The sequence below is a fragment of the Sciurus carolinensis genome, chromosome 2 (assembly GCF_902686445.1).
Source record: "Sciurus carolinensis chromosome 2, mSciCar1.2, whole genome shotgun sequence".
In the NCBI taxonomy this organism is placed as follows: domain Eukaryota; kingdom Metazoa; phylum Chordata; class Mammalia; order Rodentia; family Sciuridae; genus Sciurus; species Sciurus carolinensis.
The window spans coordinates 55226028-55244877 of record NC_062214.1 but is presented as its reverse complement, the minus strand read 5'-3'; the positions used below and the strand labels follow the sequence as shown (position 1 = coordinate 55244877).

The following is an 18850-nucleotide window of genomic DNA, read 5'->3' as shown; positions in this document are numbered from 1 at the left end:
TCTGCACATAGTAGGTATTTAGCAAACACAGATTGAATGGAGCTGAGGCCTGATGAGGTGGCTCCTGGAGGCTATAGAAGGCAAAGGAAATCATTGTTTTGTTTGCAGAGAAGTCTAATGATAGTTCTGAGTGGTGAAATGAGACAGAAGCAAAGCATGGTTTAGCCATAGTCTGCTAATTATTAAAATTGTTAAGTTCTAAAAGAACCAAGGTTGGATGTAGTGCTTGATCCTAGAAATAGTGGAAAAGTAAAATCAGAATCACATTTTGGAGAAGGAAACATTACTACTTGAAATTTGTAAATTTTACATTTGCATTCATTTGGTTGACTTTAAATCTCCAGTTTGCTTTTCTAATTGTCTGAGAGATTACAGAGACACTGCTTAGAGAATATGGGTTACAATAATCAGGTACTGAAATAAGCATTTTTCTTTTCAGACTCCCAAGAAGAGTTACCGGAAATCTCCAAGCATTCCTAAAACTACATTGAGAAGGCTCCCTCGTACACCACAGACTCCAGGGTATACTCCAGAAAGAATGCAAAACTCCCCTGCAGAAACCACACCTGCAAAGCAGCCAGTGTCTCAGGAGTCCTTAAAAGATCCTTCCTTACATGGCTATGGGCCACCATTGGCGTCAAAAGTCACTCCTCAGAAAGGATCCTCCCTGGCAGGAGAAGGGGCCTCTCCTGTTGAAACAAACATACCAAGAACTCCCAGCAGGCCAAGTGCTCAGCCATCTGGATTTTTGCCAAACTGTGAATGGTCATATTCAATGAATTCCAGTCCAGAAAGCCTCTGCTGTCCAGCATCCCCAGCTCCATCAAGTGCCCATCAGATACTCAGGAGTGGGTATCTGACTCCTGTTAGATACTCCCTAAGAACACCCCCAAGGGCAGCAGCCCTCATGGGCATGCCCCAGAATCAAAAACACCAACAGCCCTGTCTTCCCAGAGTTCCTCAGGCAGAGGAACCAGCACAGACTCTAAAGGATACAGCTGTCAAAACCCCAAAGAGACCAGGAGATACTTCTTCCCCACCTGTTTCCCCAGAGAAACAGTTTCCCTCTTCCACAGATGATGTTTCCAAGAACCCACTTAGAAAAGCTTTGACGGCATCCCCTCCCCCTGGAGAACTGGATTGGAAAGAGCCCCAGATGTCACCTAGCATAGCCACTTCTCTCTCTTGTCCTATTCCCTTAACTCCCCACAAAATCCCACAAAGAACTACATCTGCCTCCATTGCACCTCCACTACCTTCTAAACTTAAGAGAAAGTGTAGAAAGACCTCTAATCCTGAACAAGGTTTCTCAAAGTGCCAGTCTGGCCCCTCTGTGGTTCCTGTGACCAACACAGCCTACAGCCCAGCTGCCATCACAGGCTCTAGGAAGTGCAAGAAGGAAGGGAACCTGTCTCCTCAGTCTTCTCCTGAAGGACAGAGTTACTTGGTCCCTGGTTTTGGAAGTGACTGGCTTGAATCTTCTCCTTTGTTTGTTGCAAGTGACACGGAGTACCTCACTCTGCTCAGTGAAGCCAAACACCATGGCCAGGAGAATGACCATGTGAAAAGTAGTGTCTCACCGGGGGAAGTTGGTGAGGGTCTCAGGACAGAAGTTGCCAATGAGAAGCCCTCTGTGTCTGACCCTGGAGTTCCTCTGCCTCTTCCATTGTCTGGGCCCAGCTCTCCTGTGGTGCTATCCTATGCCCTGTCCACCTCAGACAGAAGACAGTGCCAGGCCACAGCACAACTGGAGAACCTGGACGCTTCCATGTGGCATTCCAAGCCTCCTGCCAGCCCTCAGACCTATGAGGTCGAGCTGGAGATGCAAGCCTCTGGCCTTCCCAAGCTTAAGATTAAAAAGGTAGACCCCAGCTCTGTGTTTGAAATTGAGGCCATAGGAAAGGAAGAGAGTCCCATAGGGGAGGAGGGCTCCTTCCCCGATCTCAGTGTTCCCAGAGGCAGCAGGTCCTCCAACAAACCTGAACCCCCCACCTACATGTCACCACCCTGCCTCCGCCCTTCACACAGCACACCTGGCAAAAGCAGGGGACAAACCTACATCTGCCAGTCCTGTACCCCCACCCGCTGCCCCTCCAGTACTCCCTCTCCATTTCAAACAGATGTTGGGGTTCCTTGGACTCCATCCCCCAAGCACAGTGGGAAGACCACACCCGACACAATTAAAGACTGGCCTCGGAGGAAGAGGGCAGTAGACTACAGCACTGGGCCCTTTGCTGGGCGGGGTGAGGCCAGTACAGACCTTCCTGGAGGCTTGTCACTGCTTGAGCCTGAGGGAAGGGAGCAAGGTCTTGATCTTGGCCACCACAAGACTCCCATCTTGGAGGATTTTGAGCTAGAGGGGGTGTGTCAGCTGCCAGATCAGTCACCTCCTAGGGACTGTGTTCCTAGAGCTGAGGAGGTCTTCTCATGGGGACAGTTTGGGTTGGGCTCCAGGAAGAGACACCTGTCTGCTAAGGAAGAAGCTGAGTGCGGGCCCAAAAGAGTGTGCGCTACCCTGAGTGAAGATTCAGAAGCCAGTAAGCACGAAGAGGGGTCTCCAAGTCAGAGTGTGCCACTATTCCCCTCCACTGGGGATGATGAGGTGTTTGTTTCTGGTGAGTTTATTTTTAAATCCACATGCCATGTGGTTTCTGTCGGGCAGAGTGTTTGGGAGTAGGCATTTGGAGCTTGGGAAGACCAAGCTTCTCTGTTTGGGGCCCTGTGGGGCTGCACTTAACATATGGCATCTCCTCAGGCTCCACCTCATCTCCCAATTGTGCTGTGCGGAGCTGCCTCTCAGCCAGTGGTCTGCAGGCTCTGACCCAGTCTCCGCTGCTGTTTCAGGGGAAGATGCCTTCCTCTCAGAGCAAGGACACCAGAGGTAATCTCCCTGTTAAAGGTCCTGGGTTTATCAGGGCCATGGTCCTCCCTTGTGTGTGACTTGAAAAATTTGCTCAGGGTTGCCAAGCAAATCAGTTCTGGAGGAATTGGGGATGAGATAGAGGGCTTTGTGCCTCAAGTGTCATGTGCTCTTCCCAGAGAAGCTCCACAGTAGAGCTTGTGTGCATCTTAACAGAAACCGCTTCAAGATCCTACCATCTTGAAGATGGTGACAACATTGGGACACCATGACACTATTTGTATGTAATCTTAGAATCTGGACAGGAAAGCACTTGGGCCACACAAGTGGTAGGTAGTGTGTTCAGAGACAGCCATTCCTGCCAGTGGGTTATGTCCATATTTTCTGAACATTCATTATGATAAAGTACTATCATAATCATCCATCAGACCCTAGGATGTCCCTTCCTTGAGTCCTTTCTCAAGCCCTTCTGTAAAAACACAGAATTTACTGTTCACTGCACTGGCTAGAAATGTTTTCTTCTGCTGTAACATGGAAGGAGGAACATGGGATGTGGGGGTCTCTTTAAGTCATGCAAAATAGCCATAAACCCCACAGATCCAAAACCTAAAATAATGTACAATACAAAAAATTGAAGAAACTCAAATGTTAGTACTTTGCATTTCCACAGTGGTTTAACTCTGTCAAATTGGTGCACAACCATGAAGGGTGCAGAGCATTATCACAAGTGTAGGTTACACTGCAGTACTAATTTTTTTTTTAAGTTTATTTTTGTGTGTGACCCTTTGCTGTTCAAGCCCGTTTTCTTTTGTTCAGTCCCCAGTCACTTTTCTACCTTTTTCTAGATGAGGATGTGGATGTATTTCCCTCTACTGCAGAAGAATCGCCATTCAGTCAAGCCTTCTCTAGGAGGCGCCCCTTCAGCAGAACTTATACACGGAAGAAGCTCATTAGCTAGTTAGGATGGGACCCCACTGAAGGACTTACAAACACTACTGAGCCTGACCAGAGCCTCTGCATGTCCTAGACAGAATTGCTCCAAGAGTAGTTTCTCTAGGCATAGCAATTCCAAACTTGGTATCAAGGTATTCAAGCAGTGTGCCCAGCACAGGAGTGACCAGGGATTAATGGGATCAAGAAAGTTCAACAGCTGAAGGTGAAGTCAACCAGGTCCCCATGGACTTAAGAGAAATTGGTGACTTGGTCCCAAACCTTTTTTTCCATAGCCAGTTTTCAAATTACCTCTAGAATACCTTGTGGTCTTCAGAATCCCCTCATGGAATCTGTCCACTGCTTGGTCCTGCCCATTGTTTGGGAGGTCAGGTGAACATCTGTGCAGCGGTGCTGTAACTTGGGCAACCAGAGACAAGGAACTAAGATGGGATCCCATTCCAGCAACACCCTGACTATAACCTTGGCAAGTCAGAGGGCCACTGCCTCGCTTATGAGAACAGAAAGGAGAGCACCTCATGGGGTGCCTCAAGAAGTTGCTGTAAGGCTGATATGATATGACACAAGCAATACTTTGTAAACTGTGAAGCCCAGTACGTGAAATTAAAGACTGAATTAAAGACTGCGAGTGAAAGAGATTACATTTTTGTCTTCCCCATGTAAAAATAAAATCATCTCTGGCTACTTAGCATTCAGCACTTTAATGTTACTATCTCAGGTTACTTTGGACCAGGGTCCAGCTCTAGTGGTTTCCAGAGCAACCACATTTCAAGGTCTATCCTGAGAGCCAACCAACTCACATCATAGTCCTTGCCCACTCCTAGGGAGACCATCACCTGGCATGTGGTTTCCATCTGGAGTGACCTGTGGAGCAACTTTTTGTACTGACTCAAAACTCCCTTATAGTTTCTTAAAAATACTCAAGCCTTGTGTGACCTCGGATCTGATTCCTCCTGTTGTCTTATAAATCAAATTTCAAGTGAAAACTCCTGTTTCTCCCTTCAGAGGTATGTTTGCTTTCCATTCCTGTGACAAAGATGACAAAAACAAAAAAAGGGAAAGGTTTTTTGTGGCTCACTGTTTCAGGCCACGGTCGATTGACTCCATTGTTTGGGGGCCTATGCCAAGGCAGAACACTGTGGTGGGGAGCACAATCCTGTGGCAATCAGGAAGCAAAAAGAGGAAGGGCAGGGTCCCAGGAGCCCCCTCAAGGGCATGCCCCCAGTGAAAGTTATATACTTTCAAGATACAATGGCATTGGGTGAACTCCCATTCCCAAGGGGAGAAATAGGGAAATCATGAGGAATCAGACCAATACAAGACCAAAACCCAGCAGGTAAACCATTAAATCCTTCAGCTCATGTCCAGCATTGGGCCCCCATGGGCTTGGGCAGCCCCACCCATAGCTATAGCCTAGCTGGAGCCCACATGGCTTCTGTTAGCTGGTTCTGCTTGGTACCTGAAGCTTCCCTCAGGAGGCATTCCACATTTCTGATGTCTCTTACTTCTCAGAGTCTCTGTTACAGCTTCAGCTTCACTCACAGCTTCATGTATCACTCTCTTGGGACTACTTGCAGGATCTCTAACCCTTCCATGTACTGCCTGGCTTCCCATGTTTTCTCTTAAAATCTTGGTGGAAGCCTCCATGACCCCACAATTCTTGTATTCTGTATACCTGCAAAACCAGCATCACATGGACAATGTAAGGTTCTGCCATCAACCAGAGCAGTGGGTGGGCCAGCTTAAGTGGGGGATGCAGCAGCCTCAGAGTGCCTCATTTCCTCAGAAGGAAATGAATCTTAGGGAACAATCCCTAGTAGCCCACGGCAAATGGGGTGCCCCAGTGTTCTCAAAGAAAATACTTGAAAGAAGTTTATACTTTTGCACCCTCAAGCCTACAGTAGTGGATTTCTTGCCAATTGTTGAAATGCACTCAAGGCATCTTTCCTATTGTTGCAGCGTAAAGTATTTGGCTTCTTTTTAATGATACACATGTCTACCCTCCTTGATTGTAACTTGAAACAGTACCCTTTCTGGCCACATTGCAATTTTTTCAACTCTCTGCACTCCTTTTTTGTTCCTAATACTGTAAGTCTACCAGCAAAGTCTATGCCACAAATTGAACATTGATTGTGTTTCCTTGAAATTTTCTACATCACATTAATTAGTCTATTACGCACATTTATTTATTTGTTTATTTATTTATTTCTGGTACTGGGGATTGAACCAGGAGTGCTTTATCAGTGAATACATTCCTAGCTGTTTTTATTTTTTAAAACTTTTTTCCATATTTTACTGGTACATTATAGTTGTACATAATGATGAGATATGTTACATATTTATAGGTGCACACAATATATTCTTTGGACAATATTATTCCTTAGTATTTCCCTTTTCTCTCCTCTCCCTCCTTCCACTGGTCCCTTTTCTCTACTCCTCTCCCTTTGATTTCCATGAGATCCACCCCCTACACGTTTTTATTTCTTGTACATAGTATTAGTGGTGCTGGTTTAGTATGCCTTCCTCATTATGAATTCTTTTAGTTTCTTTTAGTTTCTCTTATCTTGGAAGATTTTCTTTCTTCAATTCTGAAGGATAGTTTTGATGGATGTAACTAATTTGGTTAACAGTTATTTCCTTGGATATTTTCTGCTTTATCTCTGTTTATGTCTTGAACAATCTAAACTTTCTTTTACTTTTTCTTTTCTCTTAATGAAATGTATTTTTTTAAAAAAATTTACAGACACATTTGATTCATTGTACACAAATGGGGTACAACTTTTCATTTCTGTGGTTGCACACAGTGTAGACTCAGACCATTCAGGCAAGCATACATATATATAGGGTAATACTGTCTGTTTCATTCTATTTTTCCATCCCCACCCCTCTGACCCCTTTTTCTTCTACACCATCCAAAGTTCCTTCATTCTTCTCTTCCCCCATCACCCTCCTCATTATATATTGTCATGCAGTTATCAGAGAAAACATTCAACCTTTGGTTGTTTGGGCTTGGCCTATTTCACTTAGCATGATATTTTCCAACTTCATCCATTTACCAGCAAAAGCCATAATTTTATTCTTCTTTATGGCTGAGTAATATTCCATTGTGTATATATACCACAGTTTATTTTATTTTATTTTTTTAAATATGGAACGCTTCACAAATTTGCGTGTCATCCTTGCGCAGGGGCCATGCTAATCTTCTCTGTATCATTCCAATTTTAGTATATGTGCTGCCGAAGCGAGCACCACAGTTTCTTTTATCCATTTCTCAATTGAAGGGCATCTAGGTTGGTTCCACAATCTAGCTATTGTGAATTGAGCCGCTATGAATATTGATGTGGCTACATCACTGTAGTATGCTGATTTTAAGTCCTTTGGGTATAAACCGAGGAGGGGGATAGCTGGGCCAAATGGTAGGTCCATTCCAAGTTTTCTGAGGACTCTCCATACTGTTTTCCAGAGTGCCTGTACCAATTTGCAACTCCACCAGCAATGTACAACTGTGCCTTTTTCCCCACATCCACACCAACACTTATTATCGCTCGTGTTCTTGATATAGCCATTCTAATTGGAGTTAGATGAAATCTTAGGGTGGTTTTAATTTGCATTTCTCTAATTACTAGAGATGATGAGCACTTTTTCATATATTTGTTGATCATCTGTATATCTTCTGTGAAGTGTCTGCCCATTTCCTTAGCCCATTTGTGGATTGAGTTCTTTGTATTTTATGTGTAAAGTTTTTTAAGTTCTTTATAAACTTTGGAGATGAGTGCTCTATCTGAAGTGTGTGTGGAAAAGATTTTCTCCCACTCTGTAGACTCTCTTTTCACATTATTGATTGTTTCCTGTGCTGAGAAAAAAACCTTTTAGTTTGAATCTATCCCATTTATTGATTCTTGCTTTTATTTCTTGCGCTATGGGGGTCTTGTTAAGGAAGTCTGGTCCTAAGCCAACATGATGGAGATTCGGGCCTACTTTTTCTTCTATTTGGTGAAGGGTCTCAGGTCTAATTCCTAGATCCTTGATCCATTTTGAGTTGAGTTTTGTACAGGGTGAGAGATAGGGGTTTAATTTCATTTTACTGCATATAGATTTCCAGTTTTCCCAGCAGCATTTGTTGAAGAGGCTACGTTTTCTCCATTGTAAGTTTTTGGCACCTTTGTCTAGTATGAGGTTACTGTACTTATGTGGGTATGTCTCTGCGTCTTCTATCCTGTACCATTGATCTACCTGTCTATTTTGGTGCCAGTACCATGTCGTTTTTGCTACTATTGTTCTATAGTAGAGTTTAAGTTCTGGTATTGTGATACCTCCTGCATCACTCTTCCTGCCCAGGATTGCTTTGGCTATTCTGGGTCTTTTGTTCTTCCAGATGAATTTCATGATTGCTTTTTCTGTTTCTATGAGAAATGTCATAGAGATTTTAATTGGAATTGCGTTAAATCTGTATAGCACCTTTGGAAGTTTGGCCATTTTGATAATATTAATTCTGCCTATCCAAGAACATGGGAGATCTTTCCATCTTCTAAGGTCTTCCTCAATTTCTTTCTTCAATGTTTTGTAGTTTTCATTGTAGAGATCTTTCACCTTCTTGGTTAGAAGGATTCCCAAGTTTTTTTTTTTTTTTTTTTTTTAGGCTATTGAGAATGGAGTTGTTTTCCTCATTTCCCTTTCAGATGTTTCATTGCTTATGTATAAAAATGCTTTAGATTTATGCGTGTTGATTTTATAACCTGCTATTTTGCTGAATTCATTGATGAGTTTCTGGAGGAGTTTTTTGGATCCTCTAAATAGAGAATCATGTCATCAGCAAATAGTGACAGCTTAAGTGCCTCTTTTTCTGTTTGTATCCCTTTAATTTCTTTTGTCTGTCTAATTGCTCTGGCTAGTATTTTGAGTACAATGTTGAATAGAAGTGGTGAAAGAGGGCATCCCTGTCTTGTTCTCGTTTTTCAAGGGAATGCTTTTAGTTTTTCTCCATTAAGAATGATGTTGGCCATGGGCTTAGCATAAATAGCCTTTACAATGTTCAGGTATGTTCCTACTATCCCTATATTTTCTAGTGTTTTGAGCATGAAGGGGTGTTGTATTTTGTCGAATGCTTTTTCTGCATCAATTGAAATAACCATATGATTCTTATCCTTAAGTCTGTTGACATGATGGATTACGTTTATTGATTTATGAATGTTAAACCATCCTTGCATTCCAGGGATGAACACCACTTGATCGTGGTGCACAATTTTCTTAATATGTTTTTGGATATGGTTTGCAAGTATTTTGTTAAGGATCTTTGCATCTATATTCATCAAGGATATTGGTCTAAAATTTTCTTTCCTTGATGTGTCTTTGCCTAGTTTAGGTTATGAGGGTGATATTAGCTTCATAGAATTAGTTTGGTAGGGTTCCCTCCTTTTCTATTTCCTGGAATACTTTGAGAAGTACTGGAATGAGTTCTTCTTTGAAGGTCTTGTAGAACTCGGGCTGAGAGTCTGTCTGGTCCTGGGCTTTTCTTGAATGGTAGGCTTTTGATGGTAGGTGTCTTCTATTTTATTGCTTGATATTGATCTGTTTAAATTGTGTAATTCCCCCTGGTTCAGTTTGGGAGGAGCATATGTCTCTAGAAATTTGTCAGTATCTTCAGTATTTTCTATTTTGTTGGAGTATAGGTTTTCAAAGTAGCTTCTCATCATGTTATGTATTTCAGTGGTGTCCGTCATGATATTTCCTTTTTCCTCATGAATTTTAGTAATTTGAGTTTTCTCTCTCCTTCTCTTTGTTAGAGTGGCTAAGGATTTGTCTATTTTGTTTACTTTTTCAAAGAACCAACTTTTTGTTTTGTCAATTTTTTGAATTGTTTCTTTTGTTTCAATTTCATTGATTTCAGCTCCAATTTTAATTATTTCCTGAATTCTATTACTTTTGGTGTTGTTTTGTTCTTCTTTTTCTAGGACTTTGAGCTGTAATGTTAGATCATTTAGTTGTTGACTTTTTATTCTTTTTTGAATGCACTCCATGCAATGAATTTTCCTCTTAGTACTGCTTTCATAGTGTCCCAGAGATTTTGATTTGTTGTATCATTGTTCTCATTGACCTGTAAGAATTTTTTTATCTCCTCCCTCATGTTTTCTGTTATCCATGTTTTATTCAATAGCACATTATTTAGTCTCCAGGTTTTGGAGTAATTTCTGTTTTTTATTTTGTCATTGATTTCTACTCTCAGTCCATTATGATCTGATAGAATACAAGGCAGTACCTCTATTTTTTTGCACTTACTAAGGGCTGCTTTGTGGCATAACATAGTCTATTTTCAAGAAGGTTCCATGTGCTGCTGAGAAGAAAGTGAATTCACTCTTTGATGTATGGAATATTGTGTATATGTCTGTTAAGTCTAGGTTATTTAGTAACAATCTATAGATTGTGTTATTGTGTTCTATGACTTCTTTGTTTAGTTTTTGTTTGGAAGATCTATCTAGTGGTGACAGCAGTGTGTTAAAGTCACCCAGAATTATTGTGTCATGGTCTATTTGATTCCTGGAATTGAGAAAGATTTGTTTCATGTACATGGAGGCACCATTGTTTGGGGCATAAATATTTAAGATCATTACGTCTTCCTGATTTATGGCTCCCTTAAACAGTATGAAATGTCCTTCTTTATCCCTTCTAACTTTGGCTCGAAGTCCACTTTATCTGAAATAAGGATGGAAACCCCTGCTTTTTTACAGAGTCCGTGTGCATGGTAGGTTTTTTCCCATCCTTTCACCTTTAGTCTGTGGGTGTCTTTTCTATGAGATGAATCTTTTGAAAGCAGCATATTGTTGGGTCTTTCTTTTTAATCCATTCTGCCAGTCTATGTTTTTTGATTGATGAATTTAGGCCATTAATATTCAGGGTTATTATTGAGATATGATTTGTACTCCAGTCATTTGGGCTTATTTTCGGTTTTTAAATTGGCTTGATCTCTCCTTTGAATGGATTTTTCTTTAAGATAGTTCCTCCCTTTGCTGACCTACATTGTTGTTTTTCATTTCCTCCTCATGGAATATTTTGTTGAGAACATTCTGTAGCACAGCCTTTCTTTTTGTAAATTCTTTTAACTTTTGTTTATCATGGAAGGATTTGATTTTGTCTTCAAATCTGAAAGTTAATTTTACTGGGTATAGGATACTTGGTTGGCAACCGTGTTCTTTCAGAGCTTGAAATATGTTGTTCCAGGCCCTTCTAGCTTTTAGATCTGGGCTGAGAAATCTGCTGATATCTGTATTGGTTTCGCCCTACATGTAATCTGCTGCTTTTCTCTCACAGCCTTCAAAATCCTATGTTTATTTTGTATGGTAGGCATTTTCATTATAAAGTGCCTTGGTGTGGATCTGTTGTGATTTTGTGCATTTGGTGTTCTGTAAGCCTCTTGTATTTGATTTTCCATTTTATTCCTCAGACTTGAGGAATTTTCTGCTATTATTTCATTGACTAGGTTGTTCATTCCTTTGGTTTCTATCTCTGTGCCTTCCTCAATCCCAATAACTTTAAATTTGTTCTTTTCATGATGTCCCATAGTTCTTGGAGATTCTGTTCATGATTTCTTACCATCTTCTCTGTTTGGGCAACTTTATTTTAAAAATTAAATATTTTGTCTTCATTGTCTGAGGTTCTGTCTTCCAAGTGGTCTAGTCTTTTGGTGATGCTTTTCATTGAGTTTTTCATTTGGTTTATTGTTTCCTTCATTTCAAGGATTTCCATTGTGTTTTTTGTTTGTTTGTTTGTTTGTTTTGGTTTGGTTTTTTGAGAATCTCTAATTCGTTGTTGAAATGATCTTTTGCTTCCTGTAGTTGCTCTTTCAAGTGCTTATTGGTTTGATCATTGCCTGCATTTGCTCTCTTAACTTATCCTTTGCTTCACAAATCATCTTAAACATGTATAATCTGAAGTCCTTTTCTGACATTTCTTCTCTTATACTGTCACTGGATTCTATTAATATAAAATCTAGATTTGTTTGGATCTTTTTTCCCTTGTTTTTTCATGTTGTTCATGTATCTTCCCCTCTAGCAGTGAAGATCTGGAGTACTGAAGTTTTCCCCTATAGGCTTATAGTGACCCTATAGGTTTCCAAAACCTTGTCCTTAAGGGGGAGATCAATATTAGCAGTGCCCAGTTCAGACAGTATACAACCCTAGACCAAATAGCCCCTATGAGGACATTAACAAAATTGTCATAGTAAACAGAATGAGTTCAATTATTATCTTCAGTATAACAAATAGATTTGCAATAAGGTCTTTCTGTTTCTAATGGAAGACAAAGAGGATGCAGAGGGGTGTAGGATGTAGCTGTTAATGAGATAAGAAAAGAATATAAAGAAGTTGTAGATCATAGAAAGAGTATGAGTACAATCAAAAGAAGTCGGTTGTTAGCATGGAAAAAGGGAGAAAGACTGAGGGAACAGTTAAACAAAAGGAAAAGAGTGAGAGAAGTAAAGAAATAAAAAAATTTTTTTTTCAATAAGGAGAAAAAAGAAAATCTACACATACAGTATAGTATATACACATATAGTACACATATAGTATTCAAACCTCCCAGTCTTCAATAGCCCAATGTATGAGAAGTACCTGACAATGAGCTTCCAGTCTCCAGCAGGTGTCTCAGAATGGGATTTGCCCCACTTTATGATGGGAGATACAGCTTCCAGGATTATCCAAGATGGCCACTCTGGCTTCCAAATGTGTTGGCAAATGGTGAGCTGCAGCTTGTGGGGTGTGGGTGTGGTTGGCTAGAGGTCCTTGAGGCAGGGTGCAGTTTGTCAGGCAGGGGTCCTGGAAGCGGGGTGTGGTCGGTCTGTTTGTGGGATCCTGGAGGCAGGGTGCAGTCAGTCTGGGGGTTCTGGTGGTAGGGTGCAGTCAGTCAGTCTAGTGGTCCTGGTGGCAGGGAGCAGTTAGTCGATGTGAGGGTCCTAAAGGCAGGGAGTGATCAGTCACACTGAGGGATCCTGGAGAAGGGGTTCAGTCACTCCGGCCAGGGGTCCTACAAGTCCTGGCTGTTGTCTCAAAATGGCAGCAGCCATGCATAACCAAACCTGCAGGTACTGTGACAGGGAACTTCCAGGCAACAGCAGGCAACTGGTGCTCCACTGGCGGTCTGTTGTCAGTCTGCTGACTGCTGTCGGATGATCGGGAGGTGGGTGGTGGGTAGGTGGAAGGCAGGCAATGGGCAGGCAAGCAGCAGGCAAATGGTGGATGGTAGTCACCAGACAGTGAGCAATCTGCACTCAAAAAGTAGTCAATATTCTGGCAGACTGCAGGTGATCCCAGTAGACAAATGGGGTAAACAGCAGGGGATCAATAAGCTGCAAAAACTACCTCACCAAGAAACAGATACCCTCTGTTTGAAACCCAAGTTATGGAGTGACAAGGAATGCAGCCTCCCTCTAGTCCACCATCTTGAATCTCCCTGAAATGTATTTTTATTCTTTTTAGTTATGTATGACAGAGAGTAGAATCTATTTTGACATATTTATACAAAACATGAAATATATCTTATTCTAATTAGGATCCCAGTCTCGTGGTTGTACATGATGTGGAGATTCACTGTGATGTATTCATATACGTACATAAGAAAGTTATGTCAGATTCATTCTACTATCTTTCCTATTCCTGTCCCCACTCCCTTCTCTTTATTCCCCTTTGTCTAATCCCTTGAATTTCTCTTTTTTCCTTTCTCCCATCCCCTTGTTGTGTGTTAGCATCCTCATGTCAGAGAGAACATTTGACCTTTAGTTGTTTTGGGATTGGCTTATTTCACTTAGCATGGTAGTCTCCAGATCCATCCATTTACAAGCAAATGTCATAAAGTCATTCTTTTTTATGGCTGAGTAATGTTCCATTGTGTATGACATTTTCTTTATCCATTCATCTGTTGAAGGGTGTCTAGGTTGTTTCCATAGCTTAGCTGCTGTGAATTGAGCTGCTATGAACATTAATGTGGCTGCATCGCTGTAGTTTGCTGATTCTAACTCCTTTGGATATATACCAAGGACTGGGATAACTGGGTCAAATGGTGGTTCCATTCTTAGTTTTGTGAGGAGTCTCTATACTGCTTTCCATAGTGGTTGACTCAATTTGCAGTCCCACCAGCAATGTATGAGTGTACCCGTTTCCCCACATCCTTGCCAGCATTTATTGTTACTTGTATTCTTGATTATTGTCATTCTGACTGGAGTGAGATAAAAATCAATGAAATGTATTTTTACCATCTTTTAGAACTATTTGGTTTATTTAACTCCTGTACCCACAATTCATGTTGTTGCAGTTATTACAACTGTTGGTGATGTGTTCTAAACCCTCCTGGATTTCAAAGTTTATGCTGAGAAATCAGAAGTAATTCTGATTGGCTTGACTCTAAATGTGACCTGATGTTTTTCTCTTGGCTTTTGAAATTCTATCCTTGCTCTGTATGTTAGCCATTTCAGTTGTCTGTCATGGAAAGGTTCTTTTTTGATCATCTCTCTAGATGTCCATTTAATTCTCAAGGTTTGGACCTTATCCCACAACCCTCCTCAATTTCAATGATTCTTAAATTTGGTCTCTTAATGTCATTCCTTAAACATTCTAGTCATGGTTACTTATTTTATTTTAATACTGTCCGAAAGTTCAAGGTTGGCCACTTTGTCTTCCAACTCTGAGATTCTGTCTTCAGCATGATCTACCCTATTAGACTTTCAATTGAACATTATATTTGATTTATTATCTTTCATTTTCAAGATTTTTATTTAGTTCTTTGTCAATATCTTTTTATTTAGTTCTTTTTCAATATCTCTATCTACTTCTTGGATATCTCATTCATGTTCTATACTAATTCATTCAGTTGTTCTCTTGGAATTTATTCCATGTTCTCTTGGAATTCATGGATCATTTCTAAAAAATATTTTTTAGATGTTGATGGACCTTTATTTTATTCATTTATTTTTATGTGGTGCTGAGGATCGAACCCAGTGCCTCACACATGCTAGGCAAGCGCTCTACCACTGAGCCACAACCCCAAACTTGTGTTACCTTTACCCCCATTTCCTTTATTCCTGTGTTGAGTTTTAAGTATCTTTTGGGATGAATTTCAGCTCGACTCTCATTTGTGGGTCTTTTTAGGGCACAGCCTTCTCTTGCCAAAGTATCCTAGAGTGATGTAGATTGAGGCCCCTCATAGGTATGGTACTCACAGCCTTTGTATTACTTTTTTTTTTTTTTTTCTCTAGGAATGGGTGTCCATGAGTGGGACTCAAGGGCCACCCTAGCCATTCCTACTTTGGGCCTGGTCGCTAGTTTAAGGTTTTTTATGATTTAGATATGAGATGTCCCCAAAAGCTCAAGTGTGGACAATGCAAGAAAGTTTGAAGGCGAGATGATTGAGCTTTAACCCAATCAGTGAATTAATCCCCTGAAAGAAATTAACTGGGTGGTAACTGTAGGCAGGTAGAGTGTGACTAGAGGAGGTGGGTCATTGGGGTGTGCCTTTGGGATTTACATTTTTCATGGTAAGGAGAGCTCTCTCTTTCTCTACTTCCTGGTGCCACCTCCCGAGCTGCTTTCCCCTGCCACACACTTCCACTATGTTGTTCTGCCCCCCTCAAGCCTTGAGGTACAGAGCCAGCCCTCTGTGGACTGAGACCTCCAAAACCTTGAGCCCCAAAATAAACTTTTTCTTTAAATTTGTTCTTGCCAGGTCTTTTGGTCACAGCAGCATAAAAGCTAACTAAAACAGTCTTTGTCTCTTCTTTGTATTAACGTTTTGCTGAAGTTTGAGTGGGGTTAATTTGTGTGTGGAGCAAGGTTTGCTGTCTCCTGGCTCAGTTTAGCTCAGCAGCAGTCTTCACACTATGAAGTTTTAGAATCCCCTTAGGTTCCCAGTACCTCACAGAAAAGGGGAAACAAGCAATAGCAACAACTGAAGCAAACAATATAGCATTAAAATACAGACCCAGTGCCTACTATGACATCTACAACACTAATTACCACAGGAACAGGAAAGGTGGGTTAGCAATCGCCAACAGAAAAAATAATAAATAGTCATAAATTAGATCTGGCATTAAACAGCAGGTGTCAACTATGCCATCAACCATGGTAATAACTGAGACAACATGAATGGTGGGGGCAGGAGTTTTATAAACTAAATAGTTCTTTTAAAAAATGGTAAAAATGCATGTCATTAAAAGAAAAAAAATGATGGGAAGGTAAAAGAGTTTAGAATGTTCCAAATGTAAACAGATAAAGCAGAAAATGTATAGCAAGTTATGACTATAAAGAAGAAGGAGAAAAAACAAGAAAAAGTAAAGAGAGAGAGAACAAGAGAATTTGGCTGTTAGAGAAGAAAGGAGAGACAAGAGAAACAAGATCAAAATAAACCAAAAACCCTAACTCCCCCAAAAGGCAAGGAAAAATGACAATTGTTTAAAAATGAAGGTCTGGAGAAGGAGATCAATCATAGCATGCATGAGGCCCTAGGTTCAATCCCAGCACCACACACACACACACAAATCCTCACCTAAAAGAAACAAATTGTATGTGTGTATCAAACCAATCAACACAGCAAGAACACCTTAAAAAAAAAAAAAGAAGAAGAAGAAGAAGAAAACCTGTTTTTTTTTTGGTACTGGGGATTTTGAATTGAACCCAGAAATGCTTTGTTACTGAGCCATATCCCCAGTCTTTTTTATTTTGAGACAATCTCACATTCAGAGCCTTACTAAGTTGCTAAGGCTGGCCTGGAACTTTGTGCTGCATCAGCCACCTGGTTGCTAGAATAACAGATATGTGCCACAACACCTGGAGGTGGAAAAAAGATTCTGGATGAAAAATGAAAGAATTGTCTGCACTGAGGTGGCCCAAACCGTCGATGAGGATTCATCATCATCGCCTTTGCCCAACTGGCCTTGGGCGATGTACTGAGAGAGAGCGCACAAGAGAACAAGGACTGGGCATTGTTAGCCCCTTCCTTTTTGTGCACCCCGCAAGCTGCCAACTGGAGTCATCTAAATATAAAACTGGTTGAAATAGCCTTTAACGTCACTTCTCACGAATATAAGGTAGGACAGAATGATAGTACCATTGGTTGGAGTTTTGTCAGGACATACCAGATCAATGCACTCCCAGGGAGGGACTGCTCCCCTAAAACGGGAGATCCAGTGACTGGGGATTAAGTGTAAGTCTAATCAGACCTCAGGGACTTTGTTGGATGGTACCTGCTCTGGAGAGATTAGATGCCAATCTCTGCCTGGAGTCTGAATCTTAGGAGCCTCCCAAGAATTCTAGGGGCATCAACCCTCACATGTTTCATATGTTCTGCTGCCCACAAACATGGCCTTCCCAGGCTTAGTCCCTGAGTGTAATCATGCCCACCTATTCAGCTTCCTGACCCTACAGCTGCTCACATGAGCTGCCAGACTCAGGGACAGCAAGTCCCTCCTATTTTGGACTTGAATCCCGCTGTGCTTGTTTCACTCACATGAGGCTAGGTATGCCCTAGGTCACATATTAGGTCTTTCTGGGACAATATGGCAATGTTTGCTGATTTCCTGGGCTCCCATAGCAGCAAGCTATACTGTGGCACCCTTAAGATGGCTCTCCATCTCAGCTCTCTGCTTGCTGGTTGAAAAACACTTAGTACTTTTCAAACACCAGTTTTCCGTGCAGCCTCTGGATCAGTTGAATTCAGGCTACCTTTCTGTTTTACAGGTTTTTCCATGTCAAATTTGTCAGTTGTGTTTCTCTCCCATTTTTATCCCTCCCGTCTGCAGTGAACCAGCACCACAGCCGCTGCTGCAGCTGGCTTGGCTCCAAAGTACTCTTTCCTGCTCTTTGTTCAATGCGCCCAAATTTCTGAGTTTCTAAGAGGCTCTGACTGATATTGAATTTCACTTAACTCTCTCTTTCACCCACCTTGCTGAGGAGCAGTACTCCTACTGCTTGAATCCTGAGCCACAGAGCAACTAGAAATGCAGCCTTCCTCTGATCTGTCATCTTGACTCTCTCTGCCCTTTTTATTTTTTATTTTGAGACAGGGCCTTGCTAAGGTGCAGAGAATCTCACTAACTTACTGAGGCTGGCCTTGAACTAGCCATCCTCCTGCCTCAACCCCCTGAGTTGCTGGGATTATAGGCATGAGCCAAAAAAACAAAACAAAACAAAGAAACAGTCATTCCACTGCCTTTAAACTCATCATCATACAAAGTCTCAGGGCATGGACAAAATGTAGCCAAGTTTTTTGTCTGAATATAATATGAACACCTTCTAGTCCAATTCCTAATAGAGTTCTCATTTCAATTTGAAATCTCATGAGCATGGCCTTTACTGTCTGCTTTCCTGTCAGCATTCTGGCCTTCTAAACTCCCACCAGATTTTTCCATTAACATATTAAGAAGATTGTATACACAACCAAGTTGGTTTTATTCCAGAGATGCAAGGATGGTTTAATATACACAAATCAATGAATGGAATTCATCACATTAACAGTAGATGCAGAGAAGGTCTTGAACAAAATTCAGCACCCATTCATGATAAAAATGCTAAAGAAACTAGGGCTAGAAAAAACCTACCTCAATATCATAAAGACTATATATCAAAACCCAAAGTTAACCTCATCGTAAATAGGGAAAAACTGAAAGTATTTCCTTTAAAAATCTGAGACACTCCTATTTAATATAGTGCTAGAAATTCTAGCCAGTGCAATTAGGTAAAAGAAGGAAATAAAAGGGATAAAAATTAGAAAGGAAGAAGTCAAATTATCACTGTTTACAGATGATAAGACCCTGTATCCAGAAGATCCACCAAGACTACTAGAGCTAATAAACAAATTTGGCAAAGTAGTGGGTTACAAAATCAACATACAAAAATCAATAGCTTTCCTATATACCACCAATGAATTTGCCAAGAAATCAGGAAAACAATTCCATTTACAATAACCTCAAAAAAAAAAAAAAAAAACCACACTAGGAATAAATCTAACCAAGGAAGTGAAAGATTTCTACAATGAAAACTAGAGCATTGAAGAAAGAAATTG

At 41.0% G+C, this 18850-nt stretch overlaps 1 protein-coding gene and 1 non-coding gene across 2 annotated transcripts in view; one reads left to right on the top strand and one right to left on the bottom strand.

The window, feature by feature from the left end:
• The window catches only part of Ticrr (TOPBP1 interacting checkpoint and replication regulator), a 40213-nt gene extending 35787 nt beyond the window's left edge, over positions 1-4426 (top strand). Inside the window, exons 20-22 of the mRNA XM_047540519.1 lie at positions 440-2615; positions 2756-2881; positions 3706-4426. Coding sequence (XP_047396475.1) covers positions 440-2615; positions 2756-2881; positions 3706-3818 — 2415 coding nt within the window. The 3' untranslated portion in view covers positions 3819-4426. The remainder of the gene's footprint in view (positions 1-439; positions 2616-2755; positions 2882-3705) is intronic.
• A 2527-nt stretch (positions 4427-6953) lies between these two features.
• Positions 6954-7060, bottom strand: LOC124978329 (U6 spliceosomal RNA). The gene has a single exon (XR_007107366.1). It is a non-coding gene; the product is annotated as a U6 spliceosomal RNA (small nuclear RNA).
• Between the last annotated feature and the right edge of the window lie 11790 nt (positions 7061-18850).